At 35.4% G+C, this 20,439-nt stretch overlaps 1 protein-coding gene across 5 annotated transcripts in view; it reads left to right on the top strand.

The window, feature by feature from the left end:
• Window positions 1-20,439, top strand: part of LOC126965676 (formin-binding protein 1) — a 101,691-nt gene that overhangs the window by 42,232 nt on the left and 39,020 nt on the right. For all 5 annotated transcript variants that reach the window (XR_007729575.1, XM_050809395.1, XM_050809394.1 and 2 more), the window contains exon 2: window positions 16,982-17,097. Coding sequence is in view for 4 of the 5 variants with exons in the window: in XM_050809395.1 (XP_050665352.1) it covers window positions 16,982-17,097 (116 nt within the window). In the remaining variant the exon portion in view is untranslated. The remainder of the gene's footprint in view (window positions 1-16,981; window positions 17,098-20,439) is intronic.

Genomic DNA, 20,439 nt, shown 5'->3' with positions numbered 1-20,439 from the left:
ATATACACACAAATTTTCAAACAAATTGAATTAGCCGTTTCGGAGGAGTTTGGTAACAAACACCGGACACGAGAATTTTACATATAAGATACAGTTGAACGAAGCTTTATGGATATTGGATATAGGATGTGGGATAGATAAATCGGATTCGAGAGCAAACTGTCGGTAATGGTATGGTGTGTGCTTGTCATTAGCATCTGTTATCATTTATCGCTCATCTTCTAGTATAAACATTTTTTTTTGTGCAGAAATTAATTTAAACTTACCCGTTGGACTAGATTATAAAGTAATTAAATAATTATTCAAAAAGTTCCTATTATGTTCATTAATTAACATAAGAATGATAAACTTTTCGATCGCAAATTCTTCGCGACGCTAATGTTGTAATTAAAACTGTTTAAATGTAAAGTTATGCACGTACGATCAATAAATGAAATGTTGTCAACCTGCCATATAAGTAAACTGTGCTTTCAAGTTTCAACGCAATATTAAGATTAAATTATTAATTTGGAATGCAGCAGTCTCGTTTGGCACGCAGAAACTGAGTGTTTCCTATGGCTGTATTGTGTAAGATGTATTTACAAATAATATGTGCCTCGTAACAGAACATAGGTTTAGGTACGGGCATTAATTAAGTTGACGATTTTACAAGTGGCTTGAGTCTAATAATATTAAATTCACTCATCATAAACCTCTATTTACAAGCGTAAAGGTATTGCAATGTGGATTAAACGTTTCGTCTTCAGTCTGTGACGTTCGAAGATTACATTTTTTGGGCTAACTCGCAAGTATCAAGTGTGACTACTAGGGTTGCCAACCGTACTCTATTTCAGTTATTATAATTTATTTTATTTTCATAGGGTGGCTAACAGCCGTCAATACAAATACATATATCTACATGTTTACATATGGGCCAATTAAACATATATACCACTATTATTATTATATAACTTATTATTAACACTAATAGAGTACTCTAAAGTTCTCCTTTTACGTGTTCTGTCTCTTTGGTACATGCCAGCAATACTAACGTTATACGAAAATACGTTCCATTTACTGAACTAAGTATAAGTAACTAAGTATTGTTGGTAGTACCTAAAAGCCACAAAAATAAGCCGTTTCTGAACACAGCCGCAAATTAAAATTTTTTAAATTCAATATTGGGTTTATATTCTAATCACTTATTGAACGTCTAAAACTACCAAAACTACCGCACAATCAGTGAGGTTAAAATATTATGTTATTAAAGTAAAAAGATTTTTTTTAAATAATAATTTAAATGTACTTATGCAATAATTGTCCTCTCTGAAATGGGACATACTCTATTTCTTCCAGTAGAACTCAGCAAGAAGCTGCCAGCCCTAATTGTGATTTGATAAAAAGACCAGCCGATGTTATAACAATGAAACATCACCTGTAGAGAGGCGAGTGCGTGTTTTAACCGATGAAGCGAGAGTGCCATTGAGGACACTTGTAAGGCTTTCGAGGGCCAGTTGACGTGATTCAACGGTGCTCACACTACTGGCATTCCCCTTGAAACATTGTTAGGGCCGGTTAGTAGTTCCCGAATCGAAAAATATTGTACCTAATATTGTGTTTTGTTAGTATGCAGCGCAGAATTAGTTCTAAGGGAGACGCCAAACGAGCGTAATTTTGTGAGTTGTTAATCCAACGTATAGCTCATGTTTATGTCGTGCAATGGAATCCACCAGTGGGGGGCTCCTTTACACAGGATGCCGGCTGGATTATTGGTACCACAACGGCGCCTATTTCTGCCGTAAAGCAGTAATGTGTAAACATTACTGTGTTTCGGTCTGAAGGGCGCCGTAGCTAGTGAAATTACTGGGCAAATGAGACTTAATATATTATGTCTCAAGGTGACGAGCCCAATTGTAGTGCCGCTCAGAATTTGGGTTTTTCAAGAATCCTGAGCGGCACTGCATTGTATCGATTACCATCAGAACTGTGAACTCCAATTCGGTCGGATTATGCATGTGAGTCGACACAACTCGTTTTGCGTCGCCGTGTGGCACGAACTGGACTTCTGTATGAAACCGAATCCAGCACAAATGACGCGACTGACAACTCACAACATTATGCTCATTTGGCGTCACCCTTATTGAGGCGGTTTTTCTGTTCAAGTGTCAAAGCAATTTCAATATGTAGCTCGGTATGGATCTTGAGCGCTGTCATTAATTGCGTAGAGGTCAAAGATAGGATCCCACTGGGTTCGCAGAAACTGCTAAGGATGTGCGATAATTGAGCGCCCGAATTGACGCACGCACACATACACACGATTTACACGGCCGCTTAGCAATCTTGGGAAGTTAAAACTATTGAGTGCCACCCAGTACGCCGCCGAGACTGTTCGCACTTTTTGAAGCCAGTATAAATTACGTATTGAAGCGCCATATTGTGTTGTACAGATATTACGGCACTAAATGAGATTATCTAAATGTTTCTGTTTCCAAGCGGCCATCATTAACGGTCGTCATTTTAGCTCGCTGCTATCAACTTGGCCATTGTCTAGTCCACGTACAGTTTCATCACAGCCCTGATGATGAGCGAACAATGTGAGAAAAACACACACGTAACTCGAGCGTTATAAAAATAATAATGATTACGTTTTATTGTGTACTTACTTTCTATTATTTATACAACAGCGGACCGCTACGACTCTGTCTGAGTAACAATTGCAAGGCGAAAATGTTTATTTCCTTTATCTCTAATGCTTGGACTTCTACGAATTTCGTAATAAAGTGTAACAAGTCTAAAATACCGTAAGTATGAGAAATTGTTCCATAAACGTTAACCGATCCTTACCAAAGAGAAACAGTTGGGTTGTTTTCTTCCAATGTTTTGTATAAGTTTCAAATTGCAACTCGAGTTGTTTTTGCTCTGATATAGTGTTTGCTCTGCAAAAGAGATATAACAATAATATATTCATTTGCAAAAAACATATTATACAAAGGTGTTAAAATATTACAATAATGAGCTTATATGTTTTGCTAGCACTATTCCTAGCATGCAAATATTTAACTGAATACAATGAATATCAGAATTTCGTATCCATGAATTACTTAACACTTTAAAAATTATATGCATTTAGCCAACTATATAACTTATTCTTAAATAATCTAGAATTGAAATTTCGTGCTATATAGATCTTGGTTATAGACAGTAACTCAAAATAAAAATAAAATCAAATATTATTACTGTTCATTGTCCGTAAATTTAATATACGTTCACAAAAATCGTAACCTTTTTGCTCTTAATGGTGATTTTCATTATTATAACACTATTAATAAGGGATTGCTTGTAACTAATTCTAGTAGGCTTCATAAGATACATAATAGCTTAAATGGTAAATGTATACACCTTTATAATAAAGTTCCATGACCGTCCGCGTCGTTCGCTATCACTGGATCCGGACATAAGGCTGGGGACCGAGCCGATGGCCATGAGGAATCGAGCGGGGCTAGGTTACCTCACTCGCACAAGATAGCCATAGTTTTATTTCAAAATAAGAAGCACTTCTAATTTATTAAAAAACATAATACAATTAACTTTACAAAACGAATAGAACTATGTCATGTTAAATAGTATTGGTGTAAATTTAATAAATTTTCGTACAATTTTTATCTAGACTGAATGATTAGCACGGCTCCAACTGTAAAAGTTAGGGGTGTTTTGGTGATATTTTTTTGCACTTTCTTTAAAAATATAAAGGTAAAGATTTTTTTTTTCTCTAGTTCTGTAGATATATATGATATTTTTTTGTAAAAATATAAGCTTTATATAAACCGTCAAGAAATAGTTACAATTACGCGCTATTTTGGCCATTTTTTGGGATAGCGGCTTTAAACGAACACTTGCGCGCGCTAATTTACAGACTGTAAACAAACACAGGTTCACGTGTTGCGATAGTCTTGCAAACACAAATCCCGATTCATACGTAACGTTCGCTTATCTACACTGTTATCAAACGTGGCATAGTGAGTAACGTGTTGTAATTATCAAAGGCCGCCTCTAGGGCGTTCCTCTTGCGTGACTCAGACACGACAAGAAGTCCGCGGACGCCGTTCCGGTGACGCTGAGTCGTCGTCTACGCATCCGAGATGAAACGGATATAAACCGGCGGCGTGCGAAAGGTTGCCAATCGAACAATGAACGGGGAATATAACTTGTACTTAGATTATATGCAAATCTAGTTGTTCGTGCATGAACTCGCGTTTAAGTAAGCCTTCGATTGTAACTGGAAGTTTTGTAAAGGAAATTCATTAGTGTGTTGTTGGTATAATATAAGTATGTTGTTCGGGCTATTTTAGTTCAGATTAACGATCTTTAAATTTGTACTTTGCTTAAAAGGCATTTATTTTCTCAAAATTTATTCCTTTAGAATTCTTTTTGATGTCATTTCTAATATACTAAATACTACTAACTCACAAGACACAATAGACTTACTAACTCGACTTATCCGTGTAGTAGGCATTATAACTTTGTCTATTCCTGGTGTTAACCATACATTTCCAAAATACCTGTTATCATTTTATTAGTCACATACAGTCCACCAATTATTGTCATAGAATCTTTTTCGTACAAATATAAACTGAAACTGTTTATGGTTTTAAAAGGGGTCATAAATCAATTTTTGTCGATGGTTCAAGGAGAACAAAACTTTCGTTCGGCCGCGCGTTATTAGTGAAATAGGTCGAGATGATGACCTAACTTGAGGTAGGTCTCATGCTCGCCTTTTGATGACTGCACTAAATATTAATTGCAGATTAATATCAAGTGAGATCACTGTTTAGGAAAATGGTTTTGATATAAAGAATTCATACCAATAACAAGCTGATTCTGTTGGGTAACCATTTATAAATATAAACAAGTTCCGACCCGGCAAAAGTTTTTTTGCCATATAAATTTTATGTAAATTGTCATTGACTGAATTATTTGTCTTGCGAATATATAGTTATATTACTTAGTTAAAATAATATAGGTTCTGATAAGTAAACATATCATATACTTAAACCTTCACTGCCACATGCTGTATCTTATGGTACAAGTATTATTCCGATCGGTTCAGTAGTTTTCGCAGTATAACCGAAGGTAAGAGTCGGCCCTCGATTTAATAGTATAGATATGGAACAATAAAAATGCTTAGATTATTTATACGTCTAGATAGAGCCTCTTGCTGCTAGACAACATACAACAACAAGCAAGGTTTATTTCTTTAGTGTGCGTGATAAGGTACGTCTTACACTCGCGATTTGTATGTCAAGTTGTGTTAGTGTGCATTGCTCAAAATGGAGGTTAGATCTGGTTATACAGTCTAGCGGCCTTACAAATAAAATTGGCATAAAGTTATAACTAAGCATAAACAAAGAATATGTAAAATGTTTACAAATAGACATTTTGCTGACGAAAGGTTTATTCGGATTTATAACGTTTCCCGCGTTTATTTGCAAGGCAGCTTGTCATTCGGAAAACTTCAGAATTATGATTGTATTGACAGTGTTGTCAACGATATTGTAAACATTTTGCATATTCCTTGTTTATCATCAGTTATAACTTTATACTAAGTTTATTTATCTAAGCAAAAATGTAAAACCTATCTATTATTATTGCTCGGAGACGCTATAAGAATTTGTCCCATCATCGTAATATCTTATGCCGTGACATTGGCATTCAGGTGGGGGAGTGACGTGGACGTTGAAGGCGAGGAGGCCGTTACTCTCGATGTAATTAGCGGCGACGACATCGCAAGCCGAGCGATTATCTTAATAACAAAACAATAGACACGCCGTATCAATGTCTCAGACGCGCGACTGAACTTGACAAAATTGGCAGTTTTGTCAGTTCCAATGTTTGGTTTGAGTGGTTTTGTCAGAATAAGTGACATTAGCTTTGGCTTTTGGTTCCTTTTGACGGTCTATCCCAAACAAAGCTAAGCACATAATGTTTTGTAGTAATAACAATGACAGTAAATTATTATATATTTTATTAAAAGGCGTGCAATAGATAATGCTGGGAGAGTTTCTTGCGCCGTTTCATCTCTGTCAGATTTGTTTCCGAAGAGGTTGTAGTACCTCTGGGTATAAATGCATCTCATACTTCTACTTATTTCGAAAGTTTATCCTTCGTTTGTTACAATAATTATTTAAATAATATGTTATTTTAAAGTGATGACCCTCATTTCTGGGATTAATTATACAAATTTAATTTCGTAAATAAAATTTATGAACCGTCCGACCGCTCTTAACACTGAGCCAACCGTTCGAGTACGCATGGATGATAAATTTTGGAGTCACAATCTGTGGCTACAGGATCTACTTTACAGTAATTGATAACCAGGTCAACCCCCATAATTCCATATTACAAAATTGACATGAGACGTCGCTTTTTCAAATCCAATCTTGATGTTATCTTGTTAATTGTTTATTTCCTAACGAATATGATGTGGAGAAATAATTTCGATTTGTAAAAGTCCCCAAGTTCATCCCAAGGCATCTCCTATTAGTTAAATACTACAAGATCACAGAGTCGGTACGGTGTGTACGAGAGGAAAACTTATAAACATAAGTTCACTTTTAAACGGTCAATGTGTAAGTGTAAAACGTATTGGGTATAATTAGTGAGGTAACGGCGGGCGCTACACGTGTCGGTGACGGCCAATAACTGTGACGGGATCTGCATACTGATGATACTCCTAACGTTGTCTGACGACAAATTCCTCAACACACGATAGTATACTTACGGCATTGCTTCCAGTGTTATTCTTTTCAACACTAGCTGTGACAGGCGTTGCTGTGCCATGTTAAGTATAAAGAAAAAAAGTACAGAAAAAATTTTTTTTTTTCATAGATTACTTGGGCCATTTTTTCCTTTGTAAAATACTCTATTGATTGAAAAGAGTGGCCGTTGAGTTTAATTGTATGTTCTTCTCACGAGCTCTACTTTTTCGAACATATGGTACATTAAGTAATTTAAAAGCGATAACTGTAGTGACGATTCAAAGGCGCTTAGTTTAAGCCTAATTTTAAGAGAAAAATTTAAAGAAATAAACATTTTGACGGTTGCTTCTCAATATATTTTTGATAATGTTCTATATGTTGTTCATAAGCACATTGAGGAAATGCCAGAAACTGTAACATTCATAATGTTAACACGAGGTACAAACATAAACTTGTTATGCCTACTACTCGGTTGGGTCGAGTTAGTAAGTCTTTTGTTGGGTGATGTATATGCTTCTAAAATTTGATCCCAGAAAATGTACAAAACAAATGTGTCACGAAATTTAAAAGAATTGTTAAAAAACGTTTGTGTGGTTTCCCACAGTTACTATATCATAAACGATTTTCTTAATGATACCACAGACTGGGAATGACGCGAACACCCTCAGGCTCTTTAATTATAAATGTTTATTGTACGATATTACATTGTAATCCATATTTTTATAAAACAAGAAACGCCCGCTGAGTTTCTTGCGCCCGTTCTTCTCAGGTTTGAGGCAGTTTTCCACTGCAACTGTCTTTATTTTGGAGCTCTCGTCTGTACTTAGTGCATCAATGACTTCTTGGGCAACTAGTGTTTAACATGAGTGTAAATAATAAAAAGTGTTCTGCTATTTTCAATATTATAATTGTTGATTACACTTTTATGAAATCTATGTCCACATAAGTAATAATGTATTACTTGTCTTTTTTATGAAACAATATGTTTTTAAACTCTAAAGATTATGAAAATATTTTGGCAGTGTATAACTGACGTAATCATGGGATTACTGTTTAATGAAATATATAGTGTAAGGTTACAAAAGGAAAACCCACTTGTTATTACAAGTTGAGGAAGGATAATATGCTATGCTTTCAGTTCTCTCGATAATTATTATGAGGATGAGGATCATAATGCACGTATACAATAGAGAACAGATTTGAGAATCTATGGATTCTGACCTTGACTTTGACTATTAAGAGGTCACTCTTGAGCTCAACGATCCTTAAGAAGTCTCGCGTCCCTTAAAGCACTTTTAACTAGTCCACGTTAAGGCCGAAAATGCACTCTAGTTATAACCGTTTTTCTTTAAATTGTATGATATGATACTTCGGATGGTTGTCGTATTTTAAATATTTTCAAATTACATGTTGAAAATTGGTTGTTACTAAAGATCATAAATTGACCTAGGAATATGTTTAGCTTAAGCCTAAACGTTCGGTTAATATTACCTACTCCTAATAACATAATTTTGTTTCTGAAAATGTAGAAAAGAAAATTATAACGGGTTGTTACATCTTAATTTTTTTGGTCAACCATTATTATTAATAACTAGCTGACCCGACACGTTGTTCTGTATATAATAAATAAAATAATGTTTTTATATGAAATTGTCAATAATATATCATAACATCAAAAATTACTTGGTAAAATATGCACCCTGCTGTCGTAATGAAATTGTTTCACAGCAGAACTGTCAAACCGTGCGTCAATAAATTGTCTCATAGAAATTATGTATGGACACATCAAAGGAAAAACAAATTTGTTGTTTTTATTTAATTTAGCAGCATTTGCCTATTTTTACCTTTTAAACCTTCCCTGGACTTCCACAAATAATTCAAGACCAAAATTAGCCAAATCGGTCTAGCCGTTCTCGAGTTTTAGCGAGACTAACGAACAGCAATTAATTTTTATATATATAGATTTATTTATAAGTATTTTAACTTTTAAATACGACTCGTATGGTTGCCGCCCTCTCCCTATCAGCAGTCATTGGCATGTATTAACGCCTTAAGGCTGGAGACTGAGCCTTGGGCGGCTTGGACGGCCTTGAGCAATCGAGCGGAGCTAGGTTACCTATCCCGTACAAGATCGCCTTTATTTTAATTCATAATTAGAAACATTTTTAATTTATTACAAACATAATACAATTTTCATTAAAAATATACCAAAACTATGTCATGTTAAATAGTATTGGTAAACAGTTAATAATTTTCATACAATTTTTATCTTGATTGAATGATTAACATGAATGGTGAGAGTTAGGGGTAGGTATTTGATGTTTTTTTTTTCGCAGTGTCTATTTAAGATAGAAATGTAAAGAAAGTATGAATTTTCTTCTCATACTCTGTAGACATATAATTATTTTTGTAAAAATAAAAGCTTTATTTAAACCCTTAAGAAATGGTTCCCATTATGTGCTATTTTGGCGATTTCTGGGATAGCGGCCTTAAGCATGAACGATGTTAATAATGAACTTAAAACGGTGTGGTTACGAATGACCGGATCAAGTTAATGGCGCCAGGAATAGTAGTAGCATCTGTTATTAATAATATCTGCAAAGTTAGCTGAGATCGTGTCGTGTTAACGCTTCGTCGTCTATCCAGTTCTCCCACGTCCAGTTACTCCCACTGTTTGTCGACTGTATCAACAGCCTAACGAACTCTCTGAGAAAAAAAGCGATTCACTCGATTGTATGAAACGTGCATTGATTGAATTATTGACAGATGTTGGCTATAATCTTGTAAAACAACGGAGATAACCGAAATACACGACGTTTTAAGCAACTGTTGGCTTCAAACAACTTATGTCAAGTCTTACTGCACGTTTCATACTAAACTAAATTTCAATTTTTACTCAGGCAGTCCCGCCTCTTATTACGTAGTATTTACATCCTCTTTGTGTTTGACGCTTGGAGTATCAATAAATAGTCTTTTTCCGGTTATGACATCCGGCAAGAAGGTGGCAAGGCGCACACGAAGGCTGATAATGCTGAGTAATCGACTTGACGGCTCAAAAAAGTACGAAAAATTAATTTTGCCAAATATTGCACGCCTCTTAAGTGAAGCGGGAGGCAGTGCTCTACTCTCGACATGTCAATAAAAGCAGTTTTATCGAAACTGATTTATTTATTTATATCGCACTTAATATTGTTAACAGTTAATATGAGTTATATATTTCAAGTTAAATAATACGCAAGGCACATAAGATATAAATTAATAAAACAATTGAATGGATCCAAAAGAAATTTACGAAGACCTTATATTATAAAACCGGTAATATATACACTGATTATGACATATCGACAAACAGACATAGAATTGAAGATTTTATTGATACTGTTATTTTGTACAAAATAATTAATAATATTATGGATTGTCCCTCGTTGTTGCAATGTATAAACATAAAAAATACCTCGCCCTCAAAAACGCACATGTCATTCAAACGAATTATTTCATTTTATTCTTGTTCTAGTTGTTATGTAGAAAATATTTTTGTTCGTCGTGCGAGTAAATTTTACAATAATAATTTTCACCATGATTATAGTGTAGATTCCTGTTCCAGTTTATCAAAATTTAAAAAACAAATTAATATAATTTTATTTCAATTCTCATAGGATTTGTATGATCGCATAAAGTATTTTTATATGTTTGTATAATTATAATAGACTTTTCGCTATTAAACCTGTTAATTAAAGAAACTCTAGGGTCTAGTATCTGTTATTTAATTTAGTAAATCATTTGTAAGACTGTCTGTTTCTGAATAAAAAAATAAAAAAAAATATTATGTTTAACATAGTAAATAATGACATTAAAAATAATATTTTCTGTACGTCCGGGTGTTCATGTTTTGTTCATTAATTTACATCAATTACAGTATCTATTTAATATAATTTCACTGTTGTTTCTATGAAATCACAGTCAGTAATGTCTAAACTTTAAATATATCTTCCACCAGAACCCGATTAATAAAGCTTTTTGACGTTTAAAAGAGTAATCTCCTTTAAATAAATTATTACAATTTTTTTCGTCGCACTGAAATTGATAATCGTTATTAAAATCCTAAAAATATGTTTGTATTTTATTACATGTAGGAACAGCAGATGTATATTCTTAACGTTAAACAGTTATTATATTGTAACGGTCTAATAATAATAACAATTAATTGTTTCGAAAGTAAAGATCTGCCGGTTTAATTGAGATAATGAGAAGCAATTTGGTTTTTATGAAACGTTCGATGATGCTTACGAGATATTGCAATTATGACGGACGAGATTCTAGCGTCGACCGATCACAGCCAACGGTACATCGCGCTGGGCTTAATGAATACACTGTCTCATAGCATTATATGGGATAGCTTATTTTATTATATCACTCATAAATCGAGCAATCCAACGTATCACGGCGATCTTGACCAGATCGTCGGTCCATCTTGTGGGGGATCTTCCGATACGTGGTCGTCATTTGAGAACTTTACTGCCCCAACGGCCATCTGTCCGTCGAACTATGTGCCCTGCCCACTGCCACTTCAGTTTCGCAACCATCTGAGCTTGACTTGACTTTGGTTCTCCTACGGATCTCCTCATGTCTGATACGATTTCGCAGAGAAACTCGGAGCATAGCCCTCTCCATTACCCTCTGAGCGACAATGAGCTTTCTCATAAGGCCCATAGTTAGCGACCACGTCTGCGTACCGCCCAAAAATGACAGATACTCTATAGATGAATATCTACTCTGATAGAAACAGCTCATAGAAAAGGTAAAGTATAGGCGGTACTACGTTAAATGTAGTGTTAGCAAAGTAAGTAGAACATCTTTACTACTAGCGTTGAGTCTCGCGGGCTTAGCGCGAAACGCGTGTATTAAAAATTATTTTTATTATATTATTTCTTCCACGTTCAGCCAAGCTGTGGAATGAGCCTCCTTGTGCGGTGGCTACCATAAAAAAAAGTGTTTAACTAAAAGGCCGCCAACGCTCCTGTGATTCCTCTGGTGTTGCAAGAGAACCCGTACGCTCGTTTGTCCTCCTTTTCCATAAAAAAATGCGAATAGGAATGACGACATTGCATCTACGAACAAATCGTCGATTTTTGTTTTTGCTCATAGCTTCACTAACATCATATCTATTAGACACGCGTAATCTTCTGTGGCTTTTTTTAATACCTTTTTTTCAAAGGTCATTAACCTATTTAATTTTAACATAAACATCTACTTCTATACAACATAAAACATTGACGTTTAAAAGGATATGACTTACCTTTTTTAAAATAATTAATTAATAGGCAGATTGAAATTAGTATATTACGCACCTAAGGAGTAAAGTAGGCCATAGTTATCTAACGTGGTGCGTACGATTACTTTTCATACGATTGTTTTTCCCCACTCGTATGAAAAGTTCGCTTTTAGTCCCTGGTACGAGGGACAAAAGTCGCCTTGCCGGGAGTGAATCGGCCACTTTTCTCCCTCGTATCAGGCACTAAAAGACAGCTTTTCATAGAGGTGGGAAAAAAATATTATTTACCCCATTCTGACTTCTCTGCCGATACTGTCCCCTCCAATGATCCCCTCCAAGCGTCTTCCGTATTTTTAGTAAGCAGTATTAACTGAACGTTTAGGTATAAGTAAATATTCCGAGGTCAATTTATGATTTTTTAATTATAACATGTTATTTAAAAAAATAAAAAGACATAATATTATACATGCATTAAAAATATATTTTTTTAGAACTGCTGGTTAAACTAATTTAGTAAAAAAACGGTTATAACTAGAGTGAATTTTCGGTAGTCAAGTCAATTCAGGCTTTAGCAGGTTTTTATTTCTTATGCGCTACAAAATATCACTCGAGTAAGATCGGGTAATGTATCACTCGGCACGCGATACCGGGCGCGTGAGTTGTGTGTCGGTGTAAGTAATATTAGGAAAGCCGAGTGCCTGCCGGAAACTATAAAACGCAGTGTATTTCGGTACCAATGCTTATATGTAAGTACTTTACTTGCAAACAATACAAGTATTTACGTATTATAATTTTATTAACTCGAATTTCGAAAAAAAAATATTATGCATTGTGAAAATTCAAATTTAGCATGATTGATGGTTGAATTATTTCCAAATCCAAAAATAATTATGACCATATTATGGTTGTTGAAGTATAACTTCTTGTAGGAGGATAAACCGGTTCGTAACGTAACGCGTTGCGGCGCCAGTCTGTCTGGCTTCCTTTCTCTCACGCATACGGCAGCGGTAGGCAGGCTCCTTCTCTCTCACTTTTTAAATTACTCGGCATTTGAGACTTAACATCTTATGTCTCAAGGTGACGAGCGCAATTGTAGTGCCGCTCAGAATTTTTGGGTTTTTCAAGAATCCTGAGCGGCACTGCATTGTAATGTCGAAAATTTGATATTTCAAGAATCGCCTGGCGCATAGAGATATTCCATCTTTATTTATCTGAGTGACGTGGTTTACAAACAAAATACGTCGTGCGCATGACGTCAGAATATACTCTCTTCAACTATGATCGCCTGGTACTAAATCACTGTATAATAAATAACTAAATAAAAAAAGCCGTTTATTTCTTACAAAATACCTTACAACACAAAACAAATTTTGATATTTTTCTTAGTAGTATATAAGTTAAAAAAATATTATTTCTAGGTTAGTTTCTTATAATCAGTTTGAGATTTTATTTCTAAAATAATTTAATATTCATTATGTTAGAACCCCTCCACAGGTGAAGGCTTCTTACAAAGAAAGACAGATATCTCTGTTTTGAGCTGTATCAATCACCGTACATAATACTTCCTATCTCATTCTCTCGCCGGCTGAATCCTATATATTTACTTGTTTGTGTCTTTATCGTCTCGCTTTTTCGTTACATCGAGTTTTAAATCGCAACGATTCTAAAGAAGTTTCATTTCAAAACGTAAAGTTAATTAAGATGATACGTCGCCATATGCTCTATTAATATAAGTAAGTAATTAAGTTAGCTTCGATAAGTAATGGAATGAAATCATTTTATAGAATTTAAATAGAAATGTAATTCGAATAAATTACATTTATACACCAATATAACCTGTCGGCGAAACGGCTGTGACGTGTGCATAGGATTATCATCCATAGAGGTAGTTTCATTTCAATCGTTTGATTGCTAATGTAAGTATTAATAACATCGCTATTTAATTAACGGAAGTTATTAATTGCTTTTGGTCTGATAATTATGCATTATACGTAGTTCATCGATATATTATATATATATATATATATATATATATATGTGAAGAAAATGTTCTTTGTTTGAGGCTCTTTCACGCCTAAACCACTCATCGTATCGACATAAAGCTACCACCATTCGATGCGAAATTTATTCTAGATTGTTTATGGCTACTTATTTTTAATTGTATTTGTAACTAGGTGACCCGACAGACGTTGTTCTGTCAATAAACGGTAAATGCGTGGGTGAGTGCGTGTGTGACACGACAAACTATATATGTAAACCTTCCTTGAGCTTCAACGAATCTATTACAAAAGATTTCATTGAGATCGGTCGAATAGTTATATATATATATATATATATATATATATATATATATATATATATATATATATATATATATATATATATATGAAATAAGATGAATAAAGTTTAATTTATTTCCTTTTAAAAGCGGGGGGAACCGCTAGTTCTTAATATAAGTACAAACAGACTTTAATCTTTATACAGTCTGTAAACAGTAACACAACCTGTATACTATAATATATATATAACTATAATAGTTTGCTGCAAATCGGCGTGAGCGTTAGTCCTATGATAAAAAGTATGCATATATGTATAGGCTATAGAGTATAAAAGGCGATAGCGTAGTCTAAGAATATACTAACGTATAAAGTACCTTGCAGCCCGATAACACGTGATAAATTTTGATTTCTCAATGTATGCGTTAGCTAGTGATTTAATTATTTAAAAAACTAAGGATTCCAAGAGTGGCTGACTGTTTACGAGTTGTCAATCAAAATCGGTTACATAAACAATAGATTCGCTTTCCTTTTCTATCGTGCTGTTTATCTTCTAAAAGAAAATCTGTGGAACTTCTCTCTCGTGTGTTTTTCGTCTATACCTACGCCAGTATATTGTAATTTTATGGGGCATGCTTGAGAAATATAACTGCTATTCAAGTTAACAAAACTCCCCTAATAATTATTAATGTTCGACGCCACCGGCTATGTTTGGTAGATGCACTGGATCACGTTTATTGAAAAATTTACGAAAGTCACGTATGAAGTCAGTAAGGAGTTGAATTGAGGGTGGATCATCACCCCTGCCCATTAATTTTACATTGCATTGCAGCATTACGAGGAAACAGACCATTACCAGTGGGAGGCTTCTTTGCAAAGAATGCCAGCTAGATTATGGTTACCACAACGGTGCCTATTTCTGCCGTGAAGCAGTTATGTGTAAGCATTATTGTGTTTCTGTCTGAAGGGCGCCGTAGCTAGTGACAAATGATACTTAACATCTTATGTCCCAAGGATGACGAGCGCAATTGTAGTGCCGCTCAGAATTTTTGGTCTTTTCAAGAATCCTGAGCGGCACTGCATTGTAAGATAGAGATAGTGTATATCTATGCGCCAGGCGATTCTTGAAATATCAAAATTCGACTTTGAGACGAGCAGGACATTCAGCTCAATGTTAACTGATACTAAGCCCTGCCCATCACAGTGCAGCGCCGCTCGGGATTGTCGATAAGATGTTAAGTCTCATTTGCCAAGAAATTTCTCTACCTACGGCGCCCTTCAGACCGAAACACAATAAATGCTTACACATTATTGCTTCACGGCAGAAAAAGGCGCCGTTGAGGTACCCATAATCTAGCCGGCATGTTGTGCAAAGGAGCCTTCCACTGGTAAATTAGTTAATAATATCTCAAACACCCATGTATCTTCTATCTACCCTCTCATTTCGGTTAACTCCTCTACGGTAATAAGTTTGTCGGAACTCGCGTGCTGCGTGCTATTTGGGGCCACTTGTTTAGTCAACCGGCCCTTGATATTGATCGTATGCACACGTCGTGTAAACTATCGACAGAGTAAACGGTCGTGTTTATAACTCGCGTTATCGTTTCGGTAATGGTGCAGCCGATTGATAAGCTCCGATGCCTTGCTCCGTGCGTTGAACTGAATCGGAAGTCAAGGACGGTCTCCGATGCCTCAATGAGCTGACAAGAACAACTGTGTATGTGTACATACAATGATATACTAGGTTACTGGTAATTTGACGTCATTCCCTTACTGTCACGCGAAACTCTTGCCCATATTGTGTCGCTTTGGCTTTATTTAAAAAACCTTAGATAATTTATACGTCTAGATAGAGTCTTTTGCTGTTTGTGAATCGATAAAGACAGTCTGCCAGGTTTAATAGTTTAGTGTGCGTGACAAGCTACGTCTTAGTACACTCGAGTTTTGTATGACACTGTGTGTTAGTGTGCGTGAATTGCTCAAAATAGAGGTTAATTCTAAACTCATTTTTTTTGAAAATTTCACAGCTGTCATGATCTATCTAGACGTATAAAGGTCGTTTCCAATAACCTATCTATTAGTTAGCTTAGTAGACGTAGACAAATCTATCCTTTTACGCTTACTTACATTTCAATAACCTATCGTCTAACATCTAACCTATAGTGGACATAACTATGGATAGATTAGATCTTGTCATTAAACGGTGACAACACGGTATCCGTAACTAGAGATACGTTATTGAAAACGGCCGTAAATGATATAAGAGAAAACCAAAAGGGTCATACGTAATATGTACAACGGTTCTTAATTTTTTTTTGTTTCTACATTATTTGTGTTGTTTTGGCCTGAAGGTAGCTGTAGCTAGTGAAATTACTGGGCAAATGAGACCTAGCATCTTGTCTCAAGGTGACGAGTGCATTTGTAGTGCGGCTCAAAATTTATGCGGTTTTCAAGAATTCTGAATGGCACTGCATTGTTATGGGTAAGGCGTATCATTTACCATCAAATGCTCGTCTCGTCCCGTATTTTCGTAAAAATAAATAAATAGTATAGGTTGACACAACATAGCGTATTCGTGCTGTAATTCTGTTATCATCTCCTTAACTTCCGGTGACGTGTCCGCGCCGTATCGCAGTCGACATCCTCCGCAGCATCAGCGGCCCATGCTCTCGTACTGACTGCCGTCTCTTTGTTCGCAGGATCAATATGATAACTTAGCCGCCCACACACACAAGGGGATCGAGTTCCTCGACAAGTATGGCAACTTTGTCAAGGAGAGGTGCGCCATAGAGTTAGAATATGCAAACAAACTTAGGTGAGTGTATTTACATTTATTTATTACTAGCTGTTACCTGAGATTTCGTTTACCTATGTAGCCGTAGTAGTTGGAGTGTTTTAGGCATTTATTATGCATTGGAACTCCAGTGGGAGGCTCCTTTGCACCAGTGGGAGGCTCCTTTGCACAGGATGCCGGCTAGATTATGGGTACCACAACGGCGCCTATTTCTGCCGTGAAGCAGTAATGTGTAAGCATTACTGTGTTTCGGTCTGAAGGGCGCCGTAGCTAGTGAAATTACTGGGCAAATGAGACTTAACATCTTGTCTCAAGGTGACGAGCGCAGTTGTAGTGCCGCTCAGAATTTTTGGGGGTTTCTAGAATCCTGAGCGGCACTGCATTGTAATGGGCAGGGCGTATCAATTACCATAAGCTGAACGTCCTGCTCGTCTTGTCCCTTATTTTCATAAAAAAAAAATGCAAAACCAATTTACTTTGCAAATCTGACTACCACGAAAAAGAAGTTCCTTTTTTGGTTTAATATAAATATCCGGGCGACCGAGCCTTGCTCGGACAAAACTTGAACAAAACAAAAAACTAATAGGACATCTGATTTCGACCCAATGTCATATGTGAGCTGTTATATATCTTGTATATAGTTGCGAAATTTACCTTTGTATTCTAATGTTGTAGTAGTAATACGAGTAATTGTAGCTATTTCTCATTAAAACACGGGTTGGGCTACATTTTTTATATTCAATCGATTTATCGCCCCCGAAATCCCCTATATACTAAATTTTATGAAAATCGTTGGAGTCGTTTCCGAGATTCAGATATTATATATATATATATAAGAATTTCTCGTTTAAAGATATAAGATATAGCCTATAACACGCACAAATAATGTGGCTTTCTATTGATAACAGAATTTTCAAAATCGGTTCAGTAGATCTAGAGTTAACCTCCTACTTCCTCACAAACTATAGATCTTTATAATATTAATATAGTGTAGCTGTGCTCCGCGTGTAATACATTTTTGCCATTAAATATCTATTGTTATCAATTTTTTATTTTAACGTGATATCCCCCATTAATGGGTGAAATATAAATATTTTGGCACCGAACCCAAAATATTTATTCCCATATCTATTATAAAATACTTCGCTGACTTCATCAATGGCACCAACTCAGTGCCAATCCAAGAGTGTCACCAAGCCTTGGAGAGACTTGCCTACAGCCAAATTAAAGCTTCTTCTTAAATTCAATTTTCATTTTAATTCAAGGCCACTTAAGGAGAAAAAATATTATTCGCTCGAAATATTTTATCGCTGTTTTTATGTTGCATCATATGCTCCCTGGTTCTTAAACACACCGAGAGAAATCTCTCGCTCTATTCTGAACCAACGCTGTTCAGTCCCAAAATATTTTCTCCCATTTTTTCTCCACCTAACAGTGTCAACAATCCTTGGAGAGATTGTCTGTAGTAACACTCCAAAATGGATCAAGGGACACAGTAGTTTATTTTGTAACGATACAGCGGATTAAATGGCAATGCAGGCATAAAGGCTAAGTTACTCAGATAGTCCCATGCCAGTCTTGCATCTACCCTTCAGACAGTCTCTTACAAACTACCATTGTAACGCCTGATGGGCCATCCTTCTAAACATCAGGGAGTGGAAAGGAGCGATACCTGTACGCAATACCATTTCACTCAGCAAGTACGACATCTGAATGATGTTACGAACACCAGCGGCCTTATAAATAAACTTGGAATAAAGTTATGACTGAGAATGAACCAAGAATATGCAAAATATTGTTTATATCGCTATCAACACTGTCAATAAAATGATGATAATTCTGATGTATTCCGAATGTCAAGCAGCCTTACAAATAAACGCGGGAAACGTTATACGTCAAAATAAACCAATCATAACAAAAGGTCTATTTGTAAATATTTTTAACCGACTTCAAAAAAGGAGGAGGTTCTCAATTCGTCGGTATGTTTTTTTTGCATATCCTTGCTTTTTTCTCAGGTATAATTTTATACCGAGTTTATTTGTAAGGCCGTTAACAGTTATTCATTAATACCACTTGCGAATTTTCTAGGAACTGCGATAATCATAATGTAAATGTTAAACCTACTATCAGTGAAGTCGAGTTAGTAAGCCCTTTGATATGCGATGTGTATACTTTTAAAATAGCATTCCAGAAAATGTAGAAAACATATCTATTGCGAAATTCAAAAGAATTGCTATACAACGGCGGTGGATTTCTATACAGTTAATGGTTTTCTAAATTATACCATACGATACCATTGGAATTTGGTAGCGACCGCCCTCAGACTATCTAATGAATAAATTTTATTGTAATTCTATGTTATTATGCTTTTATTATTTAAAAAATCCGCCGAGTTTCTTGCACCCGCTCTTCTCAGGTTTGAGGTATATCTATTGTAGTGTAGATATTTAGGTTCTTTTAATATACATATAATAATCTTATACCTTTAAACGAGCAATTCTTATATATATATATATAATCTGAATCACGAAACGGCTCCAACGATTTTAATAAAATTTACTATACAGGTAGTTTCGGGGGCGAGAAATCGATTACGCTAGGTTCCAATATAAAAAAATGTAGTTTTATCCTTGTTTTAATTAGAAACTGCTACAATAACATTAGAATACACATTTCGCCAGTATATACAAGACCGTAATAGCTCAGATGGGACATTGGATGATCCGGAAAGCAGATGACCCCGGTTCGAATCCAGATGTCCTATTAGTTTTTTTTGTTCAAGTTTTGTAAATTCTTAAAAATCCGAGCAAGGCTCGATCGTCCGGATATTAAAAATTAATTTGACTTGGCGTAACGGTCTAAGTTTAGAGAATGTCTGGTCAACGACGCAACAGTCACACATGTATTGGTGGAAACAGGAGGATTGTACAGGAGTTGCCGACCAACGGAAAAATCCTCGAGATCTCCAGCTGTACTTCTGCAAGGAGCTGGTCTGGTTGGAGTGACCAGACAAACCTGAACGCAAACTGAACTCAATTTAGATTAAGGCTTACAGCTTCGCAATAGATTCGATTACAGCTCTTGAGGTTCAAAAAATAAAATGACAGTTATAGAGACTGCCGGCACATGTGAAAATCTTAGAACTTTTAATATTAAAATTGGTAATTTCAAAATGTTTAGTAACAATTAAATTACTTATTAAATTCAATATATTTTTAAGACTTATTTTCAATAATAATATATTAATCTGCTATAAACATTTTGGTGACGCGAACCCACGAGATTATTCTCATCCAAAGGTGGCTAACTATTTATATTTATTTTTTTAATGATTATTTTATCGCATGCGCATGTCGGTGACAC

The sequence above is a fragment of the Leptidea sinapis genome, chromosome 8 (genome assembly GCF_905404315.1).
Source record: "Leptidea sinapis chromosome 8, ilLepSina1.1, whole genome shotgun sequence".
NCBI classification, from domain to species: domain Eukaryota; kingdom Metazoa; phylum Arthropoda; class Insecta; order Lepidoptera; family Pieridae; genus Leptidea; species Leptidea sinapis.
This window is presented reverse-complemented; position numbering and strand designations above follow the sequence as displayed.